The sequence below is a fragment of the Schistocerca nitens genome, chromosome 12, assembly GCF_023898315.1.
Source record: "Schistocerca nitens isolate TAMUIC-IGC-003100 chromosome 12, iqSchNite1.1, whole genome shotgun sequence".
Classification (NCBI taxonomy): Eukaryota; Metazoa; Arthropoda; class Insecta; order Orthoptera; family Acrididae; genus Schistocerca; species Schistocerca nitens.
In genome coordinates this window covers 36,926,202-36,951,974 of record NC_064625.1, presented here as the reverse complement: position 1 = coordinate 36,951,974, position 25,773 = coordinate 36,926,202, and the positions used below count along the sequence as shown (strand labels likewise).

General features: G+C 42.9%; 1 protein-coding gene across 1 annotated transcript in view; it reads right to left on the bottom strand.

The window, feature by feature from the left end:
• LOC126214887 (synaptic vesicle glycoprotein 2A-like) overlaps positions 1-25,773 on the bottom strand; it is a 177,042-nt gene that overhangs the window by 23,897 nt on the left and 127,372 nt on the right. Inside the window, exons 4-6 of the mRNA XM_049941532.1 lie at positions 23,167-23,329; positions 9,029-9,150; positions 5,595-5,836 (exon numbers count right to left, since the gene is read on the bottom strand). Coding sequence (XP_049797489.1) covers positions 5,595-5,836; positions 9,029-9,150; positions 23,167-23,329 — 527 coding nt within the window. The remainder of the gene's footprint in view (positions 1-5,594; positions 5,837-9,028; positions 9,151-23,166; positions 23,330-25,773) is intronic.

Here is a 25,773-nt window from a genome sequence, read left to right as displayed (position 1 = left end):
CCTGCCATTACAGCAGCAGTAACCAATCTAACAACTGCACCAGACACTTGTTGTCTTATACGGGCATTGCCAACCACAGCACTGTATTCTGTTTACACATCTCTGTATTTGAATATGCATGCCTATACCAGTTTCTTTGGTGCTTCAGTGTATAAGGTTGGTAAGGGACTGATCTACAGATGGAATATCTTTGTATTACAGTTAATTTTCAGATGGTTCTGACCACATTCTAGTTTTGGATGGGATTTTCTGACCCACTTGACAGTAGACCTGTTAAATATTAGTGAGGGTATCTGTTGGTGAAGTGTATAACCGAGTCTAGTTCTCAGTTTTGTGTACTTGGGAAATTATACTGACATTTATTGGAGTACAGGTGGTTCATAGAAAGATAATAAGCTCTGTAGTAAATTTGTCCTCTACTGTTAATACACGATTGTTTGAGCAGTTCATATGACATCATTCTGCTTACATCTTGGATTAGAGTGACTGGGCCATTTCTAATGCAAGTGGGGGATGTATTTTAACTAATAATGAATTGATACACCAACATTAAAACCTTCCTTGTTTCATCCAAATTCATCACAGTAGGTATTGATGCCAGAAACCACCTTTACACAGACAAGGAAGTGAATGGTATGCACTGATAATCTTAAATTTTAGGGGAAAAGAAGCTATTTTTAAAAGTTACTCAAATTCCCTCCTTATTTGAAAAACATCCCAATACAATACCTAAAACAATAATTCCATACGAAAGGAACTGGCATTCTGTGAGGAAAACTATTTGTGTTAGATTGGTGCATAAGGTAGTAGCATTGTTTTTTTTTCTTTTTTCTTTTTGTGTGATAGTATTGTGGTTGCTATGGGTTTGTTTATTTATTGTCATTTTTTATTTGTTGTTCACTGCTGCTATTTGAGTTTACATATTGTCAATCTGTCACCTGGAGATAGATAGTGGAGATATGGATGATGGAAAATGGAGGGCTAAGAAGGAAAAATCGAGACATTCCTGACATATTCTTCTGCTTGAGTTCAACAGAGGAGTGACCGTAGTTGGAGCAGCCAGAAACATATGTGCTGTGTACGGGGATAACACCACTGGACAGAGCACAGCAAGAAAATTGTTTTGTCATTTTAAGGGGGATCATTTTGACATTAGTGTCTCTGCACATTCAGAAAGACCTTAGTGATTTGATGAAGATTGTTTAAATGCATTAATCCACAATGATGAATGTCATTATACTCAAGGACCAGTACATGTGATGAATTCTGATCATTCCACCATCATGCAACGTTTGCATGCAATGGGGCATCTTCAAAAATTGGATGTACGGGTACTGTACGCCCTAAGCTGAAACTACAAAAACCAGCATGGGTGATTATCAACTGACTATTCCCATCATGTATTGTTTGTGGTGATGAGAAAACATGTCTTTATGCTAATGAAAGGAACAGAAAGGAATGGTTGATCCCAAACAAAGCAGCAACTTACTGGACAAAGATCTGTGAACATCCCCAAAAGATAATGTTAGGCATCTGGTGGAAAAGCGACAGTATAGTGTACTACAAATTGCTTCTGACATTTATTGTCAACAACTGAGATGTCTTGCAGACACAATCTAAGAAGAACAATCATGAAAACTGCGTGAAGCAATGTTACTCCACAATAATGCCACTCGCATTCTGCTACACTGACAAAAAACACTACACAGGAGCTGGATTGGGAAGTCACTCTACACTCACCTTACTCACATAATCTTGTGCACTTTGTATGAAACAGCCTTTAAGAACTCCCTTTCTGGAGGAAAATGCACTCGAATTATGGCTCGACAAATTCTTTGCCTCAAAGCCAAATGATATCTACAGTTGCGGAATTGAAAAGTTACTCAGTGTTGGCAAACTATTGTAAATAGTGCAGGAGAATATATTATTTATGATTAAATATGTGTATCTGCTGTAAACTTATGGAATAATGCTACAAACTTGTGCACCGACCCAATAGAACGAATTTGAATGTTGCTGTTGTTGTAGTCTTCAGTCCTGAGACTGGTTTGATGCAGCTCTCCATGCTACCCTGTCCTGTGCAAGCTTCTTCATCTCCCTGTACTTACTGCAACTTACATCCTTCTGAATCTGCTTAGTGTATTCATCTCTTGGTCTCCCTCTACGATTTTTACTCTCCACCCTGCCATCCAATGCTAAATTTGTGATCCCTTGATGCCTCAGAACATGTCCTACCAACCAGTCGCTTCTTCTTGTAAAGTTGTGCCGAAACTCCTCTTCTCCCCAATTCTATTCAGTACCTCCACATTAGTTATGTGATCTACCCATCTAATCTTCAGCATTCTTCTGTAGCACCACATTTCGAAAGCTTCTATTCTCTTCTTGTCCAAACTATTTATCGTCCATGTTTCACTTCCATACATGGCTACACTCCATACAAATACTTTCAGAAATGACTTCCTGACACTTAAATCAATACTCGATGTTAACAAATTTCTCTTCTTCAGAAACGCTTTCCTTGCCATTGCCAGTCTACATTTTATATCCTCTCTACTTCGACCATCATCAGTTATTTTGCTCCCCAAATAGCAAAATTCCTTTACTATTTTAAGTGTCTCATTTCCTAATCTAATTCCCGCAGCATCACCCGACTTAATTTGACTACATTCCATGATCCTCGTTTTGCTTTTGTTGATGTTCATCTTATATCCTCCTTTCAAGACACTGTCCATTCCGTTCAACTGCTCTTCCATGTCCTTTGCTGTCTCTGACAGAACTACAATGTCATCGGCGAACCTCAAAGTTTTTACTTCTTCTCCATGGATTTTAATACCTACTCCGAATTTTTCTTTTGTTTCCTTTACTGCTTGCTGAATATACAGATTCAATAACATCGGGGAGAGGCTACAACCCTGTCTACCTCCCTTCCCAACCACTGCTTCCCTTTCATGTCCCTCAACTCTTATAACTGCCATCTGGTTTCTGTACAAATCGTAAATAGCCTTTCTCTCCCTGTATTTTACCCCTGCCACTTTTAGAATTTGAAAGAGAGTATTCCAGTCAACACTGTCAAAGGCTTTCTCTAAGTCTACAAATGCTAGAAACGTTGGTTTTCCTTTCCTTAATCTTTCTTCTAAGATAAGTCGTAAAGTGAGTATTGCCTCACGTGTTCCAGCATTTCTACGGAATCCAAACTGATCTTCCCCGAGGTCGGCTTCGACCAGTTTTTCCATTCATCTGTAAAGAATTCACGTTAGTATTTTGCAGCTGTGACTTATTAAACTGATAGTTCGGTAATTTTCACATCTGTCAACACCTGCTTTCTTTGGAATTATTATATTCTTCTTGAAGTCTGAGGGTATTTCCCCTGTCTCATACATCTTGCTCACCGTATGGTAGAGTTTAGTCATGCCTGGGTCTCCCAAGGCCGTCAGTAGTTCTAATGGAATGTTGTCTACTCCCGGGGCCTTGTTTCAACTCAGGTCTTTCAGTGCTCTGTCAAACTCTTCACGCAGTATCATATCTCCCATTTCATCTTCATCTACATCCTCTTCCATTTCCATAATATTGTCCTCAAGTACATTGCCCTTGTACAGACCCTCTATATACTCCTTACACCTTTCTGCTTTCCCTTCTTTGCTTACAACTGGGTTTCCACCAAAGCTCTTGATATTCATGCAAGTGGCTCTCTTTTCTCCAAAGGTCTCTTTAATTTTCCTGTAGACAGTATCTATCTTACCCCTAGTGAGATAAGCCTCTACATCCTTGCATTTGCCCTCTAGCCATCGCTGCTTAGCCATTTTGCACTTCCTGTCGATCTCATTTTTGAGACGTTTGTATTCCTTTTTGCCTGCTTCATTTACTGCATTTTTATATTTTCTCCTTTCATAAATTAAATTCAATATTTCTTCTGTTACCCAAGGGTTTCTACTAACCCTCATCTTTTTGCCTATTTGATCCTCTGCTGCCCTGACTATTTCATCCCTCAAAGCTACCCATTCTTCTTCTACTGTATTTCTTTCCCCCAGTCCTGTCAATTGTTCCTTTATGCTCTCCCTGAAACTCTGTACAACGTCTGGTCATTCAGTTTATCTAGGTCCCATCTCCTTAAATTCCCACCTTTTTGCAGTTTCTTCAGGTTTAATCTACAGTTCATAACCAATAGATTGTTGTCAGAGTCCACATCTGCCCCTGGAAATGTCTTACAATTTAAAACCTGGTTCCTAAATCTCTGTCTTACCATTATATAATCTATCTGATACCTTTTAGTATCTCCAGGGTTCTTCCATGCATACAACCTTCTTTCATGATTCTTGAAACAAGTGTTGGCTATGATTAAGTTATGCTCTGCGCAAAATTCTACCAGGCGGCTTCCTCTTTCATTTCTTAGCCCCAATCCATATGCACCTACTATGTTTCCTTCTCTCCCTTCACTACCTGAATAATTTCTTTTACCTCATCATACATTTCTTCAATGTCTTCATCATCTGCAGAGCTAGTTGGCATATAAACTTGTACTATTGTAGTAGGCATGAGCTTCGTGTCTATCTTGGCCACAATAATGCGTTCACTATGCTGTTTGTAGTAGCTTACCTGCAATCCTATTTTTTTTTATTCATTATTAAACCTACTCCTGCATTACCCCTATTTGAATTTGTATTTATAAGCCTGTATTCACCTGAACAAAAGTCTTGTTCCTCCTGCCACCGAACTTCACTAATTCCCACTATATCTAACTTTAACCTATCCATTTCCCTTTTTAAATTTTCTAACCTACCTGCCTGATTAAGGGATCTGACATTCCACACTCCGATCCGTAGAACGCCAGTTTTCTTTCTCCTGATAACGACGTCCTCTTGAGTAGTCCCCGCCCGGAGATCCGAATGGGGGACCATTTTACCTCCAGAATATTTTACCCAAGAGGACGCCATCATCATTTAATCATACAGTAAAGCTGCATGCACTCGGGAAAAATTACGGCCATAGTTTCCCCTTGCTTTCAGCCGTTCGCAGTACCAGCACAGCAAGGCCGTTTTGGTTAGTGTTACAAGGCCAGATCAGTCAATCATCCAGACTGTTGCCCCTGCAACTACTGTAAAGGCTGCTGCTGCCCCTCTTGAAGAACCACACGTTTGTCTGGCCTCTCAACAGATACCCCTCTGTTGTGGTTGCACCTACGGTACGGCCATCTGTATTGCTGAGGCACGCAAGCTTCCCCACCAACGACAAGGTCCATGGTTCATGGGGGGGATGAATTTGAATAGAACTGGCAATTGGTACTGACCTCTATAGTGTCTCAAAGAATGTCAAACTGTTTTCCTTTGTTTAAGTAAGAGCAGAGATATATTTTCTGTTCTTTGAACAGGCTCATTTTGTCTTCCACAAAAATTTCATATTTGAGTAGTCGCAGGCACAGTGTTTTGTGTACCAGGACTGACAATACTCAGGAACCCGCCAATTCCAGGACAGATCCCATTATTGTATTTCTAGTAAGAAATTGTCAGGGCAGTCACTATCAAATAACAACTGAATTGTAACAGACTATGAAGGCCGCAATTGGCACGGGAAGTGAAATAAGTGTTGCGTGTACTCACGGGGAACTTGTCTGGGGGTACGCCATTGTTGGTGGCGAACATGTGGCGGAGCACGTCGAGTGCCTCGTCCCTCCGGCCAGCAACCAGCAGGAACTTGGGGCTCTCCGGCATGAACAGCCTGAGGAGGGCAAAGGTGATGGCACTCAACGCCGCCCCCAGCAGCAGGAAGACGCGCCAGGAGCGCAGCCGCACAGCCCCCAGCGCCACGTCCCACGGCTGCGGGATCACCACCCACGCCAATGCTGCGAGAACATTGGAGGTGTTCCGTCAAGTCAAAACATCATATTGGTGTTCATTGTGCATTCGTGCTATTTCTCTGCAAGCCACTCCACAGTATGTATGACTCAGTGTTCAATGCTTTTGTGTTTCTGGACTGCAGAGACTGGACTTCCAACTTTATCGACATATCAGATTTATGTTTTGTCGGTCATGCTGCTGATGACATTTTGTTTACAGTTATAATTACTTAGCTGGGGATAATATTGTTTGCCTAATGCAGTTTGTACAAATTTCGTACTATTTACTGATTTTTAGAATTTTTTTACACGTGTGTGTGTGACATATTCCTATAGGAGGTAGCATTGGTCAAAGCTAGAAGCATCTTTCCATAATTATTTGTCTGGAAACCATAACCTGTTCAAAAACAGACCAATGTGTCCCCTCATCCCAAATGTCTGGTACGGAGAACGCACACTCCTGTATTATCTCCACACTGCCGATATCCCTGTAGCCAAAAACCCAACGGATTCAGGTCCAATGAGTGAGGAGGCCGCACTACTGGACCACCTCGACCAATATGTCACCCGTGAAACATTACAGCAAGGTGCTGTCACATGATCCATAGAAAATGAAGTAGTGTCTAGTCATGTATAAACCACAGTTTGTCTCATTTCTGCAAGGGCAATGTTCTCCCATAGTGCTCAGAATTCACCGCAAACAATTCAGAGCTACATAGGACGTGTTAATGTCTTGTGAAAAAAAATATAGGGCCATCAGGTAGACCATTCACTGGGTGCAAGTCTTTTGATTTGCCGCCACTTCAGTGACTTGCGCGCCAGTGTGGATGAAATAATGATGATTAGGACAACACAACACCTTGTCCCTGAGCAGAGAGAATCTTCGACCAAGCCGGGAGTCAAACCCGGGCCCTTAGGATTGACATTCTGGCGCACTGACCACTCAGCTACTGGGAGCGGACATGTTGTTGTTGTTGTTGTTGTTGTGGTCTTCAGTCCTGACACTGGTTTGATGCAGCTCTCCATGCTACTCTATCCTGTGCAAGCTTCTTCATCTCCCAGTACCTACTACAGCCTACATCCTTCTGAATCTGCTTAGTATATTCATCTCTTGGTCTCCCTCTACGAATTTTACCCTCCACGCTGCCCTCCAGCACCAAATTGGTGATCCCTTGATGCCTCAGAACATGTCCTACCAACCGATCCTTTCTTCTAGTCAAGTTGTGCCACAAACTCCTCTTCTCCACAATTCTATTCAATACCTCCTCATTAGTTATGTGATCTACCCATCGAATCTTCAGCATCCTTCTGTAGCACCACATTTCGAAAGCTTCTATTCTCCTCTTGTCTAAACTATTTATCGTCCATGTTTCACTTCTATACATAGCTACACTCCATACAAACACTTTCAGAAACGACCTCCTGACTCTAAAATCAATACTCGATGTTAACAAATTACTCTTCTTCAGAAACGCTTTCCTTGCCATTGCCAGTCTACATTTTATATCCTCTCTACTTCGACCATTATCAATTATTTTGCTCCCCAAATAGCAAAACTCCTTTACTACATTAAGTGTCTCATTTTCTAATCTAATTCCCTCAGCATCACCCGATTTAATTCGACTACATTCCATTATCCTCGTTTTGCTTTTGTTGATGTTCATCTTATACCCTCCTTTCAAGACACTGTCCATTCCGTTCAACTGCTCTTCCAAGTCCTTTGCTGTCTCTGACAGAATTACAATGTCATTGGCGAACCTCAAAGTTTTCATTTCTTCTCCATGGATTTTAATACCTACTCCGAACTTTTCTTTTGTTTCCTTTACTGCTTGCTCAATATACAGATTGAATAGCATCAGGGAGAGGCTACAACCCTGTCTCATTCCCTTCCCAACCACTCCTCCCCTTTAAGTCCCTCGACTCTTATAACTGTCATCCGATTTCTGTACAAATTGTAAATAGCCTTTCGCTCCCTGTGTCTTACCCCTGCCACCTTCAGAATTTGAAAGAGAGTATTCCAGTCAACATTGTCAAAATCTTTCTCTAAGTCTACAAACGCTAGAAACGTTGGTTTGCTTTACCTTACTCTTTCTTCTAAGATAAGTCGTAGGGTCAGTATTGCCTCACGTGTTCCAAAATTTCTACGGAATCCAAACTGGTCATCCCCGAGGTCGGCTTCTACCAGTTTTTCCATTCGTCTGTAAAGAATTTGCATTAGTATTTTGCAGCTGTGACATTAAACTTATAGTTCGGTAATTTTCACATGTGTCAACACCTGCTTTCTTTGGTATTGGAATTACTATATTCCTCTTGAAGTCTGAGGGAATTTCGCCTGTCTCATACATCTTGCTCACCAGATGCTAGAGTTTTGTTAGGCCTGGCTCTCCCAAGGCTGTCAGTAGTTCTAATGGAATGTTGTCTACTCCCGGGGCCTTGTTTCGACTTAGGTCTTTCAGTGCTCTGTCAAACTTTTCACGCAGTATCATATCTCCCATTTCATCTTCATCTACCTCCTCTTCCATTTCCATAATATTGTCCTCAAGAACATCGCGACATAGGACTTGCTAATTGTTTAGTAATGTGTATGGCCCTAGGAGTGTGACCCAACAGTTCCTGCCCATACATTAGTACTGATGCTGATGCCTCACCTCCGTGACTGTTCAAGGATTTGTATTTGCGAACATGTGTAGTGCACCATGCTTGCGAATCCAGGCAGCACTGCTGAATACCAAATATGACTCATCATAATTAAATCTGCCCATATCTCAACTGCTAATCGTTTCTTGACAGATCACTATAGGTTGTTTTCTGCTAGGTTTTACCAATACTATCTCCTGTGTGAATATGTGACACGTTTTTAAACACTTTGTATGAATACACAGAAAGAGGTCCAAACAACTCTAGTGGTATAACAGAAACCATAAAAAGTAGATAATTTTCAGGAAGAACAATAAATCAAACACACTGAAGATAGATGAGAAAGGGCTGAAACATGTGGATAAAAAAAAGTCAAATGGTGTCTTAAATACAGCAGAATTTATCTCTCTGTTCTTTTCTTAGGAAACATGGAAAAGAAATGCTACAACATGGAAAAGATGATTGTGCCACAGTAGTTCTTATCATTTGTGTAGATGCCTGTTGTGGCAGTGGCACACCTAGCGTGGTGGAACTGGTCGCCCGGACTGGAACTCGACTTACCCGGCTGTGCGACGCTGGCAATGGCGATGAAGACGCAGACGTAGACCATGCTCTGAGTGCGCGTCTTCTCACCGTGGAACTCCCCCAGGTAGGCGTATGTTACAGCAGAGGGCCCGCAGATGCTGTATAGTGAGAAAACAAAAGACCAAACTAGCACTTCTCCAGCACAATAACCTGAAAGCGATGCATAATGGCAGTCAGGTAGATGGAATATTTCTTGAGTAGCAAAAACCATTCGAATCGGCGCCACATTAACATTCAATATTGAAAGTAGGATCAAACAACTTTTTGACTGGAGGATTTCCTGGAAAGGAGGACATGAGCTGTTATTGTGGATGGAGAGTCATCAGCTGAAGTACAGGGTGTTCAAAACGTTTCTCCGCAGTGCTGTATGATTGTTAGCCGCGCATGCCGTATGACTGTTCACCTGCCTGGGTTACTTCCCTTCAAGTGGACTCCCCCAACATTCCACTGTTTCGTTTATCTCATCCAGAGTCAGTAGTATTGTTGGTGTGTGCCATTACGTGTTCACGTGAACATTTAAGTTTAGTTCCTTTGTTCGTTTGTTTCGTTTCTGTCACTGTTAAAATGCAAACCATTGAAGAATGTGTGTTTTTAGTCAAACAAGTGTTCAAAGCTGGCGGTAAACACACAGTTTTGGTTTGTCAAACATTTAATTCAGTTTTCCCGGAGACAACACTCCCACATCGTGATACTGTGCGAGATTTGATTAACAAATTTCGAAGTACGGGTTCAGTGACAGATGCACCGAGAAGTGGTCATCCTAGCATTTTGTTCGAGGATAAACCACTCGATATTTCTGATAAAATGTCCATGAGTTCGAAACAAGTCAGTAAGAAAACTCGCCCAGGAAATCGATGTTAATGTCAGAACAGCCCACACAGCTGTAAGTAAAAATTAGAACTTTTCCCATACAAAGTGACAGTCGTGCAAGAACTGAAAAATACTGATCATGGCAAGAGACTGCATTATTGTCAATGGTTCAAAAATTTCGTTCAACAAAATGGAAGGGATATTCTTAGTAAAATGTTTTTCGCTGATGACAAGCTCTCAAAATTCTCTTATGTGGAGTACTGCAAATCCATTGTGCATTCATGAGGAACCACTTCATTCTGTGAAAATAGGAGTTTGGATTGCAATTTCTAGATGTCTGATTGTGGGCCCCATATTTTTCAATGAAACAATAAACGCACAACGATACTGCAGTGATATTCTGTACCCATTTATAGGAGAACTTGTGTTAAGTGAAATACTGAATGGTTATTTTCAACAAGATGAGCATAAAGCTCACATTTCAATGTCACTGTTTGCTGATGTTTTTCGTGATCGCGTAGTGTAACAGGGCCTTTGGCCTCCACGATAGTCTGACCTAACACCACATGACTTTCTTCTGGGGTGCAGCGAAAGAAACTGTCTATAAAAATCGTCCAAAATCCACCAATGAATTGAAAACTGCAATATCCACTTTCACTGCTTCTGTTACAGAAGATATGTTACAGCTTGTGTTTGGAAACATGATTAGACGTGTATTCAACAACAGGGGGGACACTTTCAACGTTTAATGTGAAAATTTGTAAGTAAAAATGTATATTCAATAAATTAATAACTTGTATTTCACTGAGTTTCATTTTGGTATATTCACTGTGGCATACGGCATGTGCGGCTAAAAACCATACAGCACTGCGGTGAGACTTTTTGAACACCCCGTAGAAATATCTTCAGTACCCCAGGGAAGTTTACTGTAACCCTTGCTGTTTGCAGTGTATATTCTCCTCATTCCTCACACATCATGTATGACACATCGAACTTTTATTTATTTATTTTTGGTAGCTCAGTGAATAAACCAAACTTGCAGTGAATGATTGTAGCATATACAGACCATCCATAAAGTTCCAAGGCTGATTTTATTCCTGGTATATAAGCGACATCAGTGCAGTAGCTACGGTGGTAGTTTGAACCAACGACTCTAAACAACAGGTGTGCATTCGGACAGCCAGTTGTGAGTAGGCACTGTGAAGCTGTGGACATGTGCCTATAGTGTCGCAACATTGTTGCATCACAAACTGAAGATGAACAGTGAACTGAAGATCTCTAAACCTAGTGCTCAAGACATTCTACAGAATGTTTTGAAGCAGAGATAAGAGTGTACGAAATTCGTCCTGCATATCTTTAGTCCCGAACAAAATCAACAATGTATGGGAGACTACTACCACTTGACTGAAAAGCAAAATGCCAACAATTACTTTCTGCAAAAATCATCTGACGTGATGTCACTAGGTGTCATCAATACAAACCTGAGAGAACACGAAAAAGCACAGAAATTCATACGAAGGGTCAACACTTTGTTGATGTAACCGACCCTTGCGTCACTGTGACGGTCAAACTGAACTTCAGGAACAAGAACTTTTCAGATAGATTCACAAGGTTGTATGAATGTCCTGTTCTACGTACTCTAGGGGAAGGACGTTATGTGGAACATATGAAACAGTAAAACCACAACCTTGACGTGTGCTGACTGTGCATTGCTTGTTTTTCTTCTGGGCATTATCAGCAGGTGGCAGCATCAACATGAAGAAAGCGGCCTATTACAGTGTCAGCAGGTCTTTAACCATTTCACTGCCCCAGACGTAAATATAAGCTAATCGTTTCAGTACTACAGACGTATATATACTATTTTCTATAAAAAATACTTACAGCGATTCCCTGCTACAGTCGTATAGTTACGTATAACGCCGACAATCGGCCAGCGAGTCGGAGGTAACTGTTGCGCAAGTATGCAGTTTAATTGTTGTAATACTATTGAATGCTGAATTCTCTTTCTGCTGAGTTCATTCGTATCGCTATATTACCTAGTTTGTGTGCGGCCGTTTCCGCGTGACCGAATAACATGACGCGACGTTACCGTCCGTTTACAGACGATGAGCTGCTGAGTATTCTAAAAAGAGACGACGAGGACATCACCATGCCCAATCCGGCTGATTATGGGTGGACAGATAATGACGACGACGAGCTGGCAGATAAATCTGTCACCACAAATATAAAAAATATTTGTGAATCAACAAACGTTGAACCAGTAAATGCAGATCCATGTTTTGATATTATCGTCGATTCTTTCTCCGATTCCGAAGAAGAGACTGAGCGTATGCCCGAAAAATCTCCTAAGAGACACAAAACAGTTGATTTTAAATGGAAAGACTCTGATTTGGACCCTAAAGTGTATAATTTCGATAACAGTGGTTCCGGTTGCAAAATCGTCAATTTATATGATTTATGTACTGTCTACGACTGCTTCCAAGTTTTTTTTTAGCCAAGAAATTGTGAGCTACATATCTGAGCAACGTAATTTATATTATGAACACCTTTGCAATGATGCCAGTGAAAAATCAAGACTGCGACGTTGGAAAAACACAAACAGTGACGAAGTTTACTGTTTCCTTGCTGTAAATTTTCTGGTGGCTCAAGTGAGAAAAAAATGAAATAAACAGTTATTGGACCAATGATCAGTTACTGTCTACTCCAATGTTTGCGCAAATCATGCCGAGAGATAGATATCTTCTGTTACTTCTAATGTTACATTTTGCCGATAACAGTAAGGACCCTGGAGATGACAAAATCTGGAAATTACGTCGCATTGTGGATCACTTACGAAAAGTATTTCCAGGTGCCTTCTATTCTTTTAAAAATTTGTGCATTGACGCAAGTTTAGTTCTCTTCAAAGGTCGTGTCTTCTTCAAGCATTACATTCCTTCCAAACGCCACAGATTTGGTGTAAAATTTGCTGTGTTATGTGATGTGAAACTGGTTATATTCTTGACTTTATTATTTATGTGGGTGCAGCAACAGACGTAAAAAAGGAAACTGGTGTAAATGTTGGAATACCTGGAAGCATTGTTCTCACTTTACTTGAACGTTACCTTGGTAAAGGTCACACATTATATATTGACAATTGGTACACTAACCCAACGTTATTTTCTTATTTGCATGACAGAGTGATTAATGCCTGTGGAACTGTGAGAACAAACCTCAAAGGCATGCCTGCTTTATCAAAAAAACTTAGAAAAGGCGAGATCGAGTTTATGTCAACAGATAAACTTCTTGCTGTAAACTGGCAGGACAAGCGGGAAGTGAGAATGCCTTCAACTCTTCATATAAGCGTATTTACAGCGACTGACAAAATTGACAGAACCACGAATGAACCAAAAACAAAACCAGCTTGCATCGTAAGCTACACTGAAAATATGGGGGCCGTCGACAGGAGCGACACGATGCTAAGTTCAGTAGAATGTGTACGAAAAACTGTAAAACGGTGTGAAGTATTTTTTCATTTGGTGGATCTGTCTCTGCTCAATGCGCATGCATTATATAAAACTCAAACGGGACGAAATATTTCAGTATCTGATTTTCAACAGAAACTTATCAAGGAGATCCTAGAGATTCACCACCAACTGCAAACAGAGGGACGTCGTGGAAGGAGATCGGCTGATGGTGACAATCCCTTACGCCTAACCGAGCGCCAATTCATCTCGCTAATCCCAGGAACTTCAAAGAAAAAGGCCGCCCAGAGAAGGTGTATTTTATGTGCAAAACATGATTAACGAAGTGACACAACATACATTTGTGTAAACTGTAATGTGCCTTTATGTTTGAATTTTTGTTTCTAGAGATATCACACTTTGAAGTATTACTAATGTAATATGTTTTGTATTTTTTTCTCCTAATAAAGTACCATTTTTGAACAAAATAAGACTCTCTGAACAAAGATTTAAAAAAAGGAAACGATTTACACCGACAATACTGGATTTTGCGTCTCATTTTTATCTCAATAATAACGGTAGACTGCTACAGTCGTATATGTACGCACCGGGTGAAAATAACGCACACAGGGCGGGAGCCGCTGAGAGTAAATGCACAGTGAAAGGATTAAGAAACAGAGTTAATTTTTGTTTGTTTTTAGTAATTTTGGACTAGAATGTGTTCAGAATATGCTCTAACGTACTAATACAACAACGTGACAAAAAGTAATTGGATACCACCTAATATTGCACCAGACCTCCTTTTTCCCAGGATAGTGCAGCAACTCGACATGGCATGGACTCCTCAAGTCATTGGAAGTCCCCTGCAGAAATATTGAGGCACCTGCATCTACAGTTATCCACGATTGCGAAGGTGTTATTGGTGCAGGATTTTCTGCAGGAACTGAGCTCATGATTATATCCCGTATCAGGCAACCTGGGTGGCCAAATCATTCACTCAAATTTTCCAGAACATTCTTCAAACCGATCGTGAACAACTGTGGCCCAGTGCCATGGACATCATGGAATGTGAAGTTCATGAATGGCTGCAAATGATTTCCAGTCAGTGATTGGATCAGATGATCCAACCCATTCCATGTACACACACAGCCCACACCGTTATGCAACCACTACCCAGTTTCACAATGCCTCGTTGACAACTTGGGTCCATGTCTTTGTGGGTTTTGTGCCACAAACGAATCCTACTATCAGCTCTCTACCGAAATTGGGACTCGTCTGACCAGGCCATGGTTTTCCCGTCATGTAGCGTCCAACCAATGTGGTCAAGTTCAAGAGAGGTGCTGCAGGCGATGTCGTGGTGTTAACGAAGGCACTTCTCATCAGCTATCTGCTGTCGTAGCCAAATTTTGCTGCACTGTCGTAACGGGTATGTTCGTCATGCATCCCACATTTCTTTCTACAGTTATCTCGTGCAATGTTGCTTTCCATTAGCACCGACATCTCTATGAAAACATCGCTGCTCTCAGTTGTTAAGTGAAGGTCATTGCATTGATTGTGGTGAGAGGTAATGCCTGAAATGTGGTATTCTCAGTACACTCTTGACACTGTGGACCTCAGAGTAATGAGCTCCCTAATGATTTCCGAACTGGAATGTACAAGCGTCTAGCTCCAACCGCCATTCTATGTTCAACATCTGTTAATTTGCATCGTGTGGCCATAATCATGTTGTACACCTTTTCACATGAATCACCCGAGTTCAAATGACAGCTCTGTCAATGCACTGTACTTATACATTTTCCACCATCTGTGTACGTGCATATAGCTATACCATGACTTTCGTCACCTTATTGTGCTCTATTGTATCGAATAAGAGAGTGTTCATTTCATAACGACTGTACAGCAATACATATTTTTTTCAATGTCACTTTAAATCTTCATTCTAGTAGCATTACTGTCATAAATTTTAGGTGTTTGAGATTGAGTTTTCTGAATATTGCACATATTTCAGTTACTATGTAACATAAATAGTTTTCAGATTAAATATGTCCTAAAATTTTGCTGAATCACAATTTTTTTTTAAATTTAGTATGTTAGTTTTATGCCTAAAACAAGCTTCACATTCAACAATGTACGATGAATAGCGTGCTCCGAAACACTTGTGTGTGCACCAGCATTGTGCTCTTTCGGTAGAGATGCCACAGATCACCATGTGTCCTACTTTACAGACCAGACAAGCCTCCGAACCCCATGTTCTGTGAAGAGTCGTGGTTGTCCAGCCATTTAACGCCTACTGGTAGTTTCACTGTCCTTTTACCTCTTTCCGTAGATGCTCATGACACTAGCATGCGAACATTCTGCCAGTTTCTCAGTTTTTGATACACTCATTCACAGCCTCTGCGTGGTAATAATCTGCCCTTTGTCAAAGTCGCTTATCTCAACGAATTTCCCCATTTGCAGCCTCTAGATTCCCACTGTGTTATGTCTATTATTCTACAGGTATTGTGGTTTTTTTTCCTTTAAGAAATACATGAATACATAGCGTACAAATTGCCAGCAACCGCCACAATTTTCTTCTTATCGTCCATACTTTTTAATGTATCAACTACTTGCAAAGTGCCAAAATGTACTAGAATAAATAAAATGTCTATAAAATGCCACACTGTACAATGTACTTGCGGTGAGACAGTCACAATTCCTGAAATCCATCGCCTGTGGCCTCTGGCCTGCCGAGGAGCATTGCAGTCTCAGGTCCACGGATAAACCACGAAAATCCGCCGCATTACGACACACACAAACAAACCCGGTCTGTGGGTAGATCAGTGAGAATAGATCCAACGGGCAGGACTTGAACATTAGTGGTAAACAATGGGCTTCAGATCGGCAGAAATGGCCTGTGGTTTTGGCTCGTCGTTAAGTCCACTTGTGTGGCTAGCTATTCACATGTCACATACACCATGTTGCTGAAATGAGACCGCAGTGGTCGATCCATGCAAGAGGTAACATGCACAAATACTCTGAGAACCAATACTAATGAGGATAGGTAGCAACTCACCGTACAAATGATCGTTGAGCCGCAGACAGACATGTAGAAAAGACAACCACACTCTCACAACTAAATTTTGGGCCACAGCGTTTGTCAGAAAACGAGAGCACACACTCAGACACAACTCACGCACACTTGACTGACGACTCCAACCACTGCGCCAACAATCTTTGAGAATCAGAGCCAAACAAACCACTCCTCACGCCTCCCTGCCTGCTATCGGCAGCTGCTAGGCTAGCGGCAAGAAATGGTGGCAGCACTTACTGCAAGCCGAGGAGAGTGGCAGAAAGGGGAGAAGCAGTAAGAATGAGGGAGTCGGGAAGCGGTGCCCAGCCAGCAACGATGCATGACATCTCAGTAAGCAAACCATTTCATGTATTGAGACAAAATCGACATTCTTTCGGTGTTCTTTTTTTTTAATTTCTCTGATATTACTCTACCATCTGGTGAGCAAGATGTATGAAACAGGCGAAATACCCTCAGACTTCAAGAAGAATATAATAATTCCAATCCCAAAGAAAGCAGGTGTTGACAGATGTGAGAATTACCGAACTATCAGTTTAATAAGCCACAGCTGCAAAATACTAACACGAATTCTTTACAGACGAATGGAAAAACTAGTAGAAGCCGACCTCGGGGAAGATCAGTTTGGATTCCGTAGAAATACTGGAACACGTGAGGCAATACTGACCTTACGACTTATCTTAGAAGAAAGATTAAGGAAAGGCAAACCTACGTTTCTAGCATTTGTAGACTTAGAGAAAGCTTTTGACAATGTTGAGCTTTTGACAATGTTGACTGGAATACTCTCTTTCAAATTCTAAAGGTGGCAGGGGTAAAATACAGAGAGCGAAAGGCTATTTACAATTTGTACAGAAACCAGATGGCAGTTATAAGAGTCGAGGGACATGAAAGGGAAGCAGTGGTTGGGAATGGAGTAAGACAGGGTTGTAGCCTCTCCCCGATGTTATTCAGTCTGTATATTGAGCAAGCAGTAAAGGAAACAAAAGAAAAATTCGGAGTAGGTATTAAAATTCATGGAGAAGAAGTAAAAACTTTGAGGTTCGCCGATGACATTGTAATTCTGTCAGAGACAGCAAAGGACTTGGAAGAGCAGTTGAACGGAATGGATGGTGTCTTGAAGGGAGGATATAAGATGAACATCAACAAAAGCAAAACGAGGATAATGGAATGTAGTCGAATTAAGTCGGGTGATGTTGAGGGTATTAGATTAGGAAATGAGACACTTAAAGTAGTAAAGGAGTTTTGCTATTTGGGGAGCAAAATAACTGATGATGGTCGAAGTAGAGAGGATATAAAATGTAGACTGGCAATGGCAAGGAAAGCGTTTCTGAAGAAGAGAAATTTGTTAACATCGAGTATAGATTTAAGTGTCAGGAAGTCTTTTCTGAAAGTATTTGTATGGAGTGTAGCCATGTATGGAAGTGAAACATGGACCATAAATAGTTTAGACAAGAAGAGAATAGAAGCTTTCGAAATGTGGTGCTACAGAAGAATGCTGAAGATTAGATGGGTAGATCACATAACTAATGAGGAAGTACTGAATAGGATTGGGGATAAGAGGAGTTTGTGGCACAACTTGACCAGAAGAAGGGATCGGTTGGTAGGACATGTTCTGAGGCATCAAGGGATCACCAATTTAGTATTCGAGGGCAGCGTGGAGGGTAAAAATCGTAGGGGGAGACCAAGAGATGCATACACTAAGCAGATTCAGAAGGATGTAGGTTGCAGTAGGTACTGGGAGATGAAGAAGCTTGCACAGGATAGAGTAGCATGGAGAGCTGCATCAAACCAGTCTCAGGACTGAAGACCACGACGACAACTCTGATTTCCTGGACACGTTTGATATTCCCTGATTTCCAGAACTTGTGGCAACCACGTTGTTCTTTTAAGATCTTATGTGGTATTTTTGCAGATGTGTGTAGATGTACTGAGCCGTGGCACTCGTTACTGGCGCACCAGTCTCTTGGATGTCCATTATCGATCCTTCGATGTTTCTTATCTTTGCCTGCCTTGTTGTTTTCCGCATTCGCAGGGCGAGTGGCACTTGACGTTTGCTCGGGCGACCTGCTGAGATGCCGCGAGGTACGAGGTGGGAACAACCACGTATATGTGGAGTTGGTTGTAAGCGGTCTGCCGGCTCAGGATGGAGGATATGTGTCGGCTGCCTGCCTGTCTGCTCTCCTGATTTTGCTCGCCGTGACTTGCGACCGCCTAGCTTGGATTGCTGCCTGGTGTATCCTACACGAGCCATACCGGACGTCAGCAGAAGTTAAGCAGCCTTGTGTTTCTTTTAAAGAAAAGGAGCAAATGTATAAGACCTTTTGTAACAAATTTTGGTGGCCTCTTAAGCATGGCTTTAGCGTTTACACTGCCTTTGGGGAGAGCTAATTCTTTTAAATTTAAATAGTTGGGGTTCCCTGTCCTTTATAATCTTTTACCGAGCGAGGTGGCGCAGTGGTCAGCACACTGGACTCGCATTCGGGAGGACGACGGTTCAATCCCGTCTCCGGCCATCCTGATTTAGGTTTTCCGTGATTTCCCTAAATCGCTTCAGGCAAATGCCGGGATGGTTCCTTTGAAAGGGCACGGCCGATTTCCTTCCCCATCCTTCCCTCACCCGAGCTTGCGCTCAGTCTCTAATGACCTCGTTGTCGACGGGATGTTAAACACTAATCTCCTCCTCCTCCTCCTTTATAATCTTCTGCCGGCCGCGGTCACCGTGCGGTTCTAGCGCTGCAGTCCGGAACCGCGGGGCTGCTACGGTCGCAGGTTCGAATCCTGCCTTGGGCATGGATGTGTGTGATGTCCTTAGGTTAGTTAGGTTTAAGTAGTTCTAAGTTCTAGGGGACTCATGACCTAAGATGTTAAGTCCCATAGTGCTCAGAGCCATTTGAACAATTTTTATAATCTTTTGGGGGTTTTATTTGAATTTTCTCTTTGGGGTTCCTTCCTTGTGCTTGGTTAAATGTTTACTTGTATGGCAGGAAGTGACTCCTGGTTAAAACTCGGAGAAGGTGTTTGATGTTACTGCCGCCTCCAGCATTCGTCTTTTCAATTAACTGTTGTCATTCCTTCGAGCGACCTGGTGTCACTCCTCGTTAATTGGCTCTGAGCACTATGGGACTCAACTGCTGTGGTTATCAGTCCCCTAGAACTTAGAACTACTTAAACCTAACTAACCTAAGGACATCACACACATCCATGCCCGAGGCAGGATTCGAACCTGCGACCGTAGCAGTCCCACGGTTCCGGACTGCGCGCCTAGAACCGCGAGACCACCGCGGCCGGCTCCTCGTTAATTAATGCTGGCTTATGTGTACTTAATTTTGAATTATATAATGGTAAGACAGAGATTTAGGAACCAGGTTTTAAATTGTAAGACATTTCCAGGGGCAGATGTGGACTCTGACCACAATCTATTGGTTATGAACTGTAGATTAAAACTGAAGAAACTGCAAAAAGGTGGGGATTTAAAGAGATGGGACCTGGATAAACTGAAAGAAGCAGAAGTTGTACAGACTTTCAGGGAGAGCATAAAGGAACAACTGACAGGAATGGGGGAAAGGAATACAGTAGAAGAAGAATAGGTAGCTTTGAGGGATGAAATAGTGAAGGCAGCAGAGGATCAAATAGGTAAAAAGACGAGGGCTAGTAGAAACCCTTGGGTAACAGAAGAAATATTGAATTTAATTGATGAAAGGAGAAAATATAAAAATGCACTAAATGAAGCAGGCAAATGGAATACAAACGTCTCAAAAATAAGATCGACAGAAAGTGCAAAATGGCTAAGCAGGGATGGCTAGAGGGCAAATGTAAGGATGTAGAGGCTTATCTCACTAGGGGTAGGATAGATACTGCCTACAGGAAAATTAAAGAGACTTTTGGAGAAAGGAGAACCACTTGCATGAATATCAAGAGCTTTGATGGAAACCCACTTCTAAGCAAAGAAGGGAAAGCAGAAAGGTGTAAGGAGTATATAGAGGGTCTATACAAGGGTGATGTACTTGAGGACAATATTATGGAAATGGAAGAGGATGTAGATGAAGATGAAACGGGAGATATGATATTGAGTGACGAGTTTGACAGAGAACAAAGACCTGAGTCGAAACAAGGCCCCCGGAGTAGACAACATTCCATTAGAACTACTGACAGCCTTGGGAGAGCCAGTCCTGACAAAACTCTACCATCTGGTGAGCAAGATGTATGAGACAGGCGAAATACCCTCTGACTTCAAGAAGAATATAATAATTCCAATCCCAAGGAAAGCAGGAGTTGACAGATGTGAAAATTACCGAACTATCAGTTCAATAAGTCACAGCTGCAAAATACTAAGGCGAATTCTTTACAGGCGAATGGAAAAACTGATAGAAGCCAACCTCGCGGAAGATCAGTTTGGATTCCGTAGAAATGTTGGAACACGTGAGGCAATACTGACCCTACGACTTATCTTAGAAGAAAAATTAAGGAAAGGCAATCCTACGTTTCTAGCATTTGTAGACTTAGAGAAAGCTTTTGACAATGTTGACTGGAATACTCTCTTTCAAATTCTGAAGGTGGCAGGGGTAAAATACAGAGAGCGAAAGGCTATTTACAATTTGTACAGAAACCAGATGGCAGTTACAAGAGTCGAGGGACATGAAAGGGAAGCAGTGGTTGAGAAAGAAGTGAGACAGGGTTGTGGCCTCTCCCCGATGCTATTCAATCTGTATATTGAGCAAGCAGTAAAGAAAACAAAAGAAAAATTCGGAGTAGGTATTAATGGAATGTATGATAATGGAATGTAGTCGAATTAAGTCGGGTGATGCTGAGGGAGTAAGATTAGGAAATGAGATGCTTAAAGTAGTAAAGGAGTTTTGCTATTTGGGGAGCAAAATAACTGATGATGGTCGAAGTAGAGAGGATATAAAATGTAGACTGGCAAGGGCAAGGAAATCGTTTCTGAAGAAGAAAAATTTGTTAATATCGAGTATAGATTTAAATGTCAGGAAGTCGTTTCTCAAAGTATTTGTATGGACTGTAGCCATGTATGGAAGTGAAACATGGACGGTAAATAGTTTGCACAAGAAGAGAATAGAAGCTTTCGAAATGTGGTGCTACAGAAGAATGTTGTAGATTAGATGGGTAGATCACATAACTAATGAGGAGGTATTGAAGAGAATTGGGGAGAAGAGGAGCTTCTGGCACAACTTGACTAGAAGAAGGGATCGGTTGGTAGGACATGTTCTGAGACATCGAGGGATCACCAATTTAGTATTGGAGGCCAGTGTGGAGGGTAAAAATCGTAGAGGGAGACCAAGAGATGAATACACTAAGCAGATTCATAAGGATGTACGCTGCAGTAGGTACTGGGAGATGAAGGAGCTTGCACAAGATAGAGTAGCATGGAGAGCTGCATCAAACCAGTGTCAGGACTGAAGCCCACAACAACAACAACAACAACAACAACAATTTTGAATTGGCCATTTGAACTTATATTTTGGAGCGCAGTAGAGCACTATGGCAACATCATTGTATACCACCCTGCCACCCTTTCTAGTACTTTAATTTTCGGAAGGACGAGTTAGCTCCACTACCGGTTTTGTTGATGTGCTCCCTTCAAAATCTTGTCTTGTATAAGTTTGCCGCCTGTGTGTCTGGGAACACAGAGATGAGCTTTAGAGTGACTTCAGTGCTAGTCAGTTAATGGAATATTCATTTTGGCTTGGCTTCCACTGAAGAGTTTGTGTGGAGCGTAATGTGTTCCATTTGTTATTCATTTAATTACTGTAAGTTTGTTTATTTAATGGGGAGCAAGACATTTAAAGACTGTTGGTATTAACTCCCCTAGTTGCTGGGTGTTGCTAATTGTTTCCAAATGGCCTGCTACTTATTCAATGGCAAGGCTGTTGATTAGTTGGTTACTGCGAGTACAAATTCACGCTATTTATTTGTTGCCGAAAGTGTTAAATTGTCTGTGTCGTGATTCGGTCACTAGCTACGTGTTTGAGCTATATTGATATAAACCTTACATTGCCTCCTTAAAATTTGTTGCCAGCAGAAACCCTTAAGAGAACTAAGTTTTGTCACTGCTTATGTTAACCTTTTACTGGAAGCAATATTTCATGTAGTTAAATTTTGACCGAGCGAGGTGGCGCACTGGACTCGCATTCGGGAGGACGACGGTTCAATCCCGCGTATTTCCCTAAATCGCTCCAGGCCAATGCTGGGATGGTTCCTTTGAACGGGCACGGCCGACTTCCTTCCCCATCCTTCCCTAATCCGATGAGACCGATGACCTCGCTGTTTGGTCTCTTCCCCCAAACAACCCAACCCAACCCAACCCAAGTTAAATTTTGTCTTAAAATGTGTATTTGGTTCGTTGGTTGTTTTGGGGAAGGAGACCAAACAGCGAGGTCATCGGTCTCATGGGATTAGGGAAGGTCGGGGAAGGAAGTCGGCCGTGCCCGTTCAAAGGAACCATCCCAGCATTGGCCTGGAGCGATTTAGGGAAATACGGAAAACCTAAATCAGGATGGCCGGACGCGGGATTGAACCGTCGTCCTCCCGAATGCGAGTCCAGTGTCAAACCACTGCGCCACCTCGCTCGGTTAAAAAAAAAAGTGTATTTCTCTGCTGTGATAAAAGAAAAAAGCAAAGGGGTCTGGTCCTTCCTATTGTGTCCTGTTTGTAACACGTATCACGTAGCTTGCTTCTTCGGCTACACAGCAGACACGAGCACTGATCTCTGCATTCTTCATACAGCCTGAAAAGGAGGCTACACGCGCATCTCTGAGTCTCGAACGCCAGCACTCACTCACAAGATGCCGTTGAGCAGCCGGAGGAAGATGAGCAGGGGCAGGCTGGGCATGAAGGCGGCGACCACGGAGCACGCGCTGTTGGCCGCCAGCGTCACAGACAGCACCAGCCGCCGGCCGCGCGTGTCCGCCACGAACCCCCACAGGTGGGAGCTCACGATCATGCCTGCCACAGCCACAACACGCGTCAGCTTGTCACTACACCCACCAACATCTACAACTACGTACATCTGCAAGTACACGTAACACCTACATGTACATCAGGGCCCCCGCCTAGACAATCACTCTCGTTGCACTCCAAATGCGGATCAGTGGAAAGCATAACTCGTACAACAGGAGACGCCCTCTCCCACTACTGGCCATTAAAATTGCTACACCACGAAGGTGACGTGCTACAGATGCAAAATTTAACTGACAGGAAGAAGATGCTGTGATATGCAAATGATTAGCTTTTCAGAGCATTAACACAAGGTTGGCGCCGATGGCGACACCTACAACGTGCTGACATGAGGAAAGTTTCCAACCGATTTCTCATACACAAACAGCAGCTGACCGGCGTTTTTTGGTGAAGCGTTGTTGTGTTGCCTCGTGTAGGGGGGAGAAATGCGTACCATCACGTTTCCGACTTTGATAAAGGTTGGATTGTAACCTATCGCGATTGCGGTTTATCGTACGGCGACATTGCTGCTCGCGTTGGTCGGGATCCAATGACTTTTATCAGAATATGGAATCGGTGGGTTCAGGAGGGTAATACGGAACGCCGTGCTGGATCCCAACGGCCTCGTATCACTAGCAGTCGAGATGACAGGCATCTCATCCGCATGGCTGTAACGGATCGTGCAACCACGTCTCGATCCCTGAGTCAACAGATGGGGACGTTTGCAAGACAACCATCTGCACGAACAGTTCGACGACGTTTGCAGCAGCATCGACTATCAGCTCGGAGACCGTGGCTGTGGTTACCCTTGACGCTGCATCGCTGGAGCGTCTGCGATTGTGTAGTCAGAGATGAACCTGGGTGCACGAATGGCAAAATGTCATTTTTTCGGATGAATACAGACGCATCTTGATGGTCGCATCTTTGTCGTCATCGCGGTGAACGCACATTGGAAACGTGTATTCGTCATCGCCATACTGGCGTATCACCTGGCGTGATGGTATGGGGTGCCATTGGTTACACGTCTCGGTCACCTCTTGTTTGCACTGACGGCACTTTGACCAGTGGACGTTACATTTCAGATGTTTTACGACCCGTGGCTCTACCCTTCATTCGATCCCTGCAAAACCCTACATTTCAGGAGGATAATCCACGACCGCATGCTGCAGGTCCTGTACGGGCCTTTCTGGACACACAAAATGTTCGACTGCTGTCCTGGCCAGCACATTCTCGAGATCTCTCACCAATTGAAAACGTCTGGTCAATGGTGGCCGAGCAACTGGCTCGTCACAATACGCCAGTCACTACTCTTGATGAACTGTGGTATCGTGTTGAAGCTGCACGGGCAGCTGTACCTGTACACGCCATCCAAGCTCTGTTTCATTCAGTGCCCAGGCGTATCAAGGCCGTTATGACGGCCAGAGTTTGTTGTTCTGGGTACTGATTTCTCAGAATCTATGTACCCAAATTGTGTGAAAATGTAATCACATGTCAGTTCTAGAATAATATATTTGTACAATGAATACCTGTTTATCATCTGCATTTCTTCTTGGTGTAGCAATTTTAATGGCCAGTAGTGTATGTAGATAGATCTACACTCCTGGAAATTGAAATAAGAACACCGTGAATTCATTGTCCCAGGAAGAGGAAACTTTATTGACACATTCCTGGGGTCAGATACATCACATGATCACACTGACAGAACCACAGGCACATAGACACAGGCAACAGAGCATGCACAATGTCGGCACTAGTACAGTGTATATCCACCTTTCGCAGCAATGCAGGCTGCTATTCTCCCATGGAGACGATCGTAGAGATGCTGGATGTAGTCCTGTGGAACGGCTTGCCATGCCATTTCCACCTGGCGCCTCAGTTGGACCAGCGTTCGTGCTGGACGTGCAGACCGCGTGAGACGACGCTTCATCCAGTCCCAAACATGCTCAATGGGGGACAGATCCGGAGATCTTGCTGGCCAGGGTAGTTGACTTACACCTTCTAGAGCACGTTGGGTGGCACGGCATACATGCGGACGTGCATTGTCCTGTTGGAACAGCAAGTTCCCTTGCCGGTCTAGGAATGGTAGAACGATGGGTTCGATGACGGTTTGGATGTACCGTGCACTATTCAGTGTCCCCTCGACGATCACCAGTGGTGTACGGCCAGTGTAGGAGATCGCTCCCCACACCATGATGCCGGGTGTTGGCCCTGTGTGCCTCGGACGTATGCAGTCCTGATTGTGGCGCTCACCTGCACGGCGCCAAACACGCATACGACCATCATTGGCACCAAGGCAGAAGCGACTCTCATCGCTGAAGACGACACGTCTCCATTCGTCCCTCCATTCACGCCTGTCGCGACACCACTGGAGGCGGGCTGCACGATGTTGGGGCGTGAGCGGAAGACGGCCTAACGGTGTGCGGGACCGTAGCCCAGCTTCATGGAGACGGTTG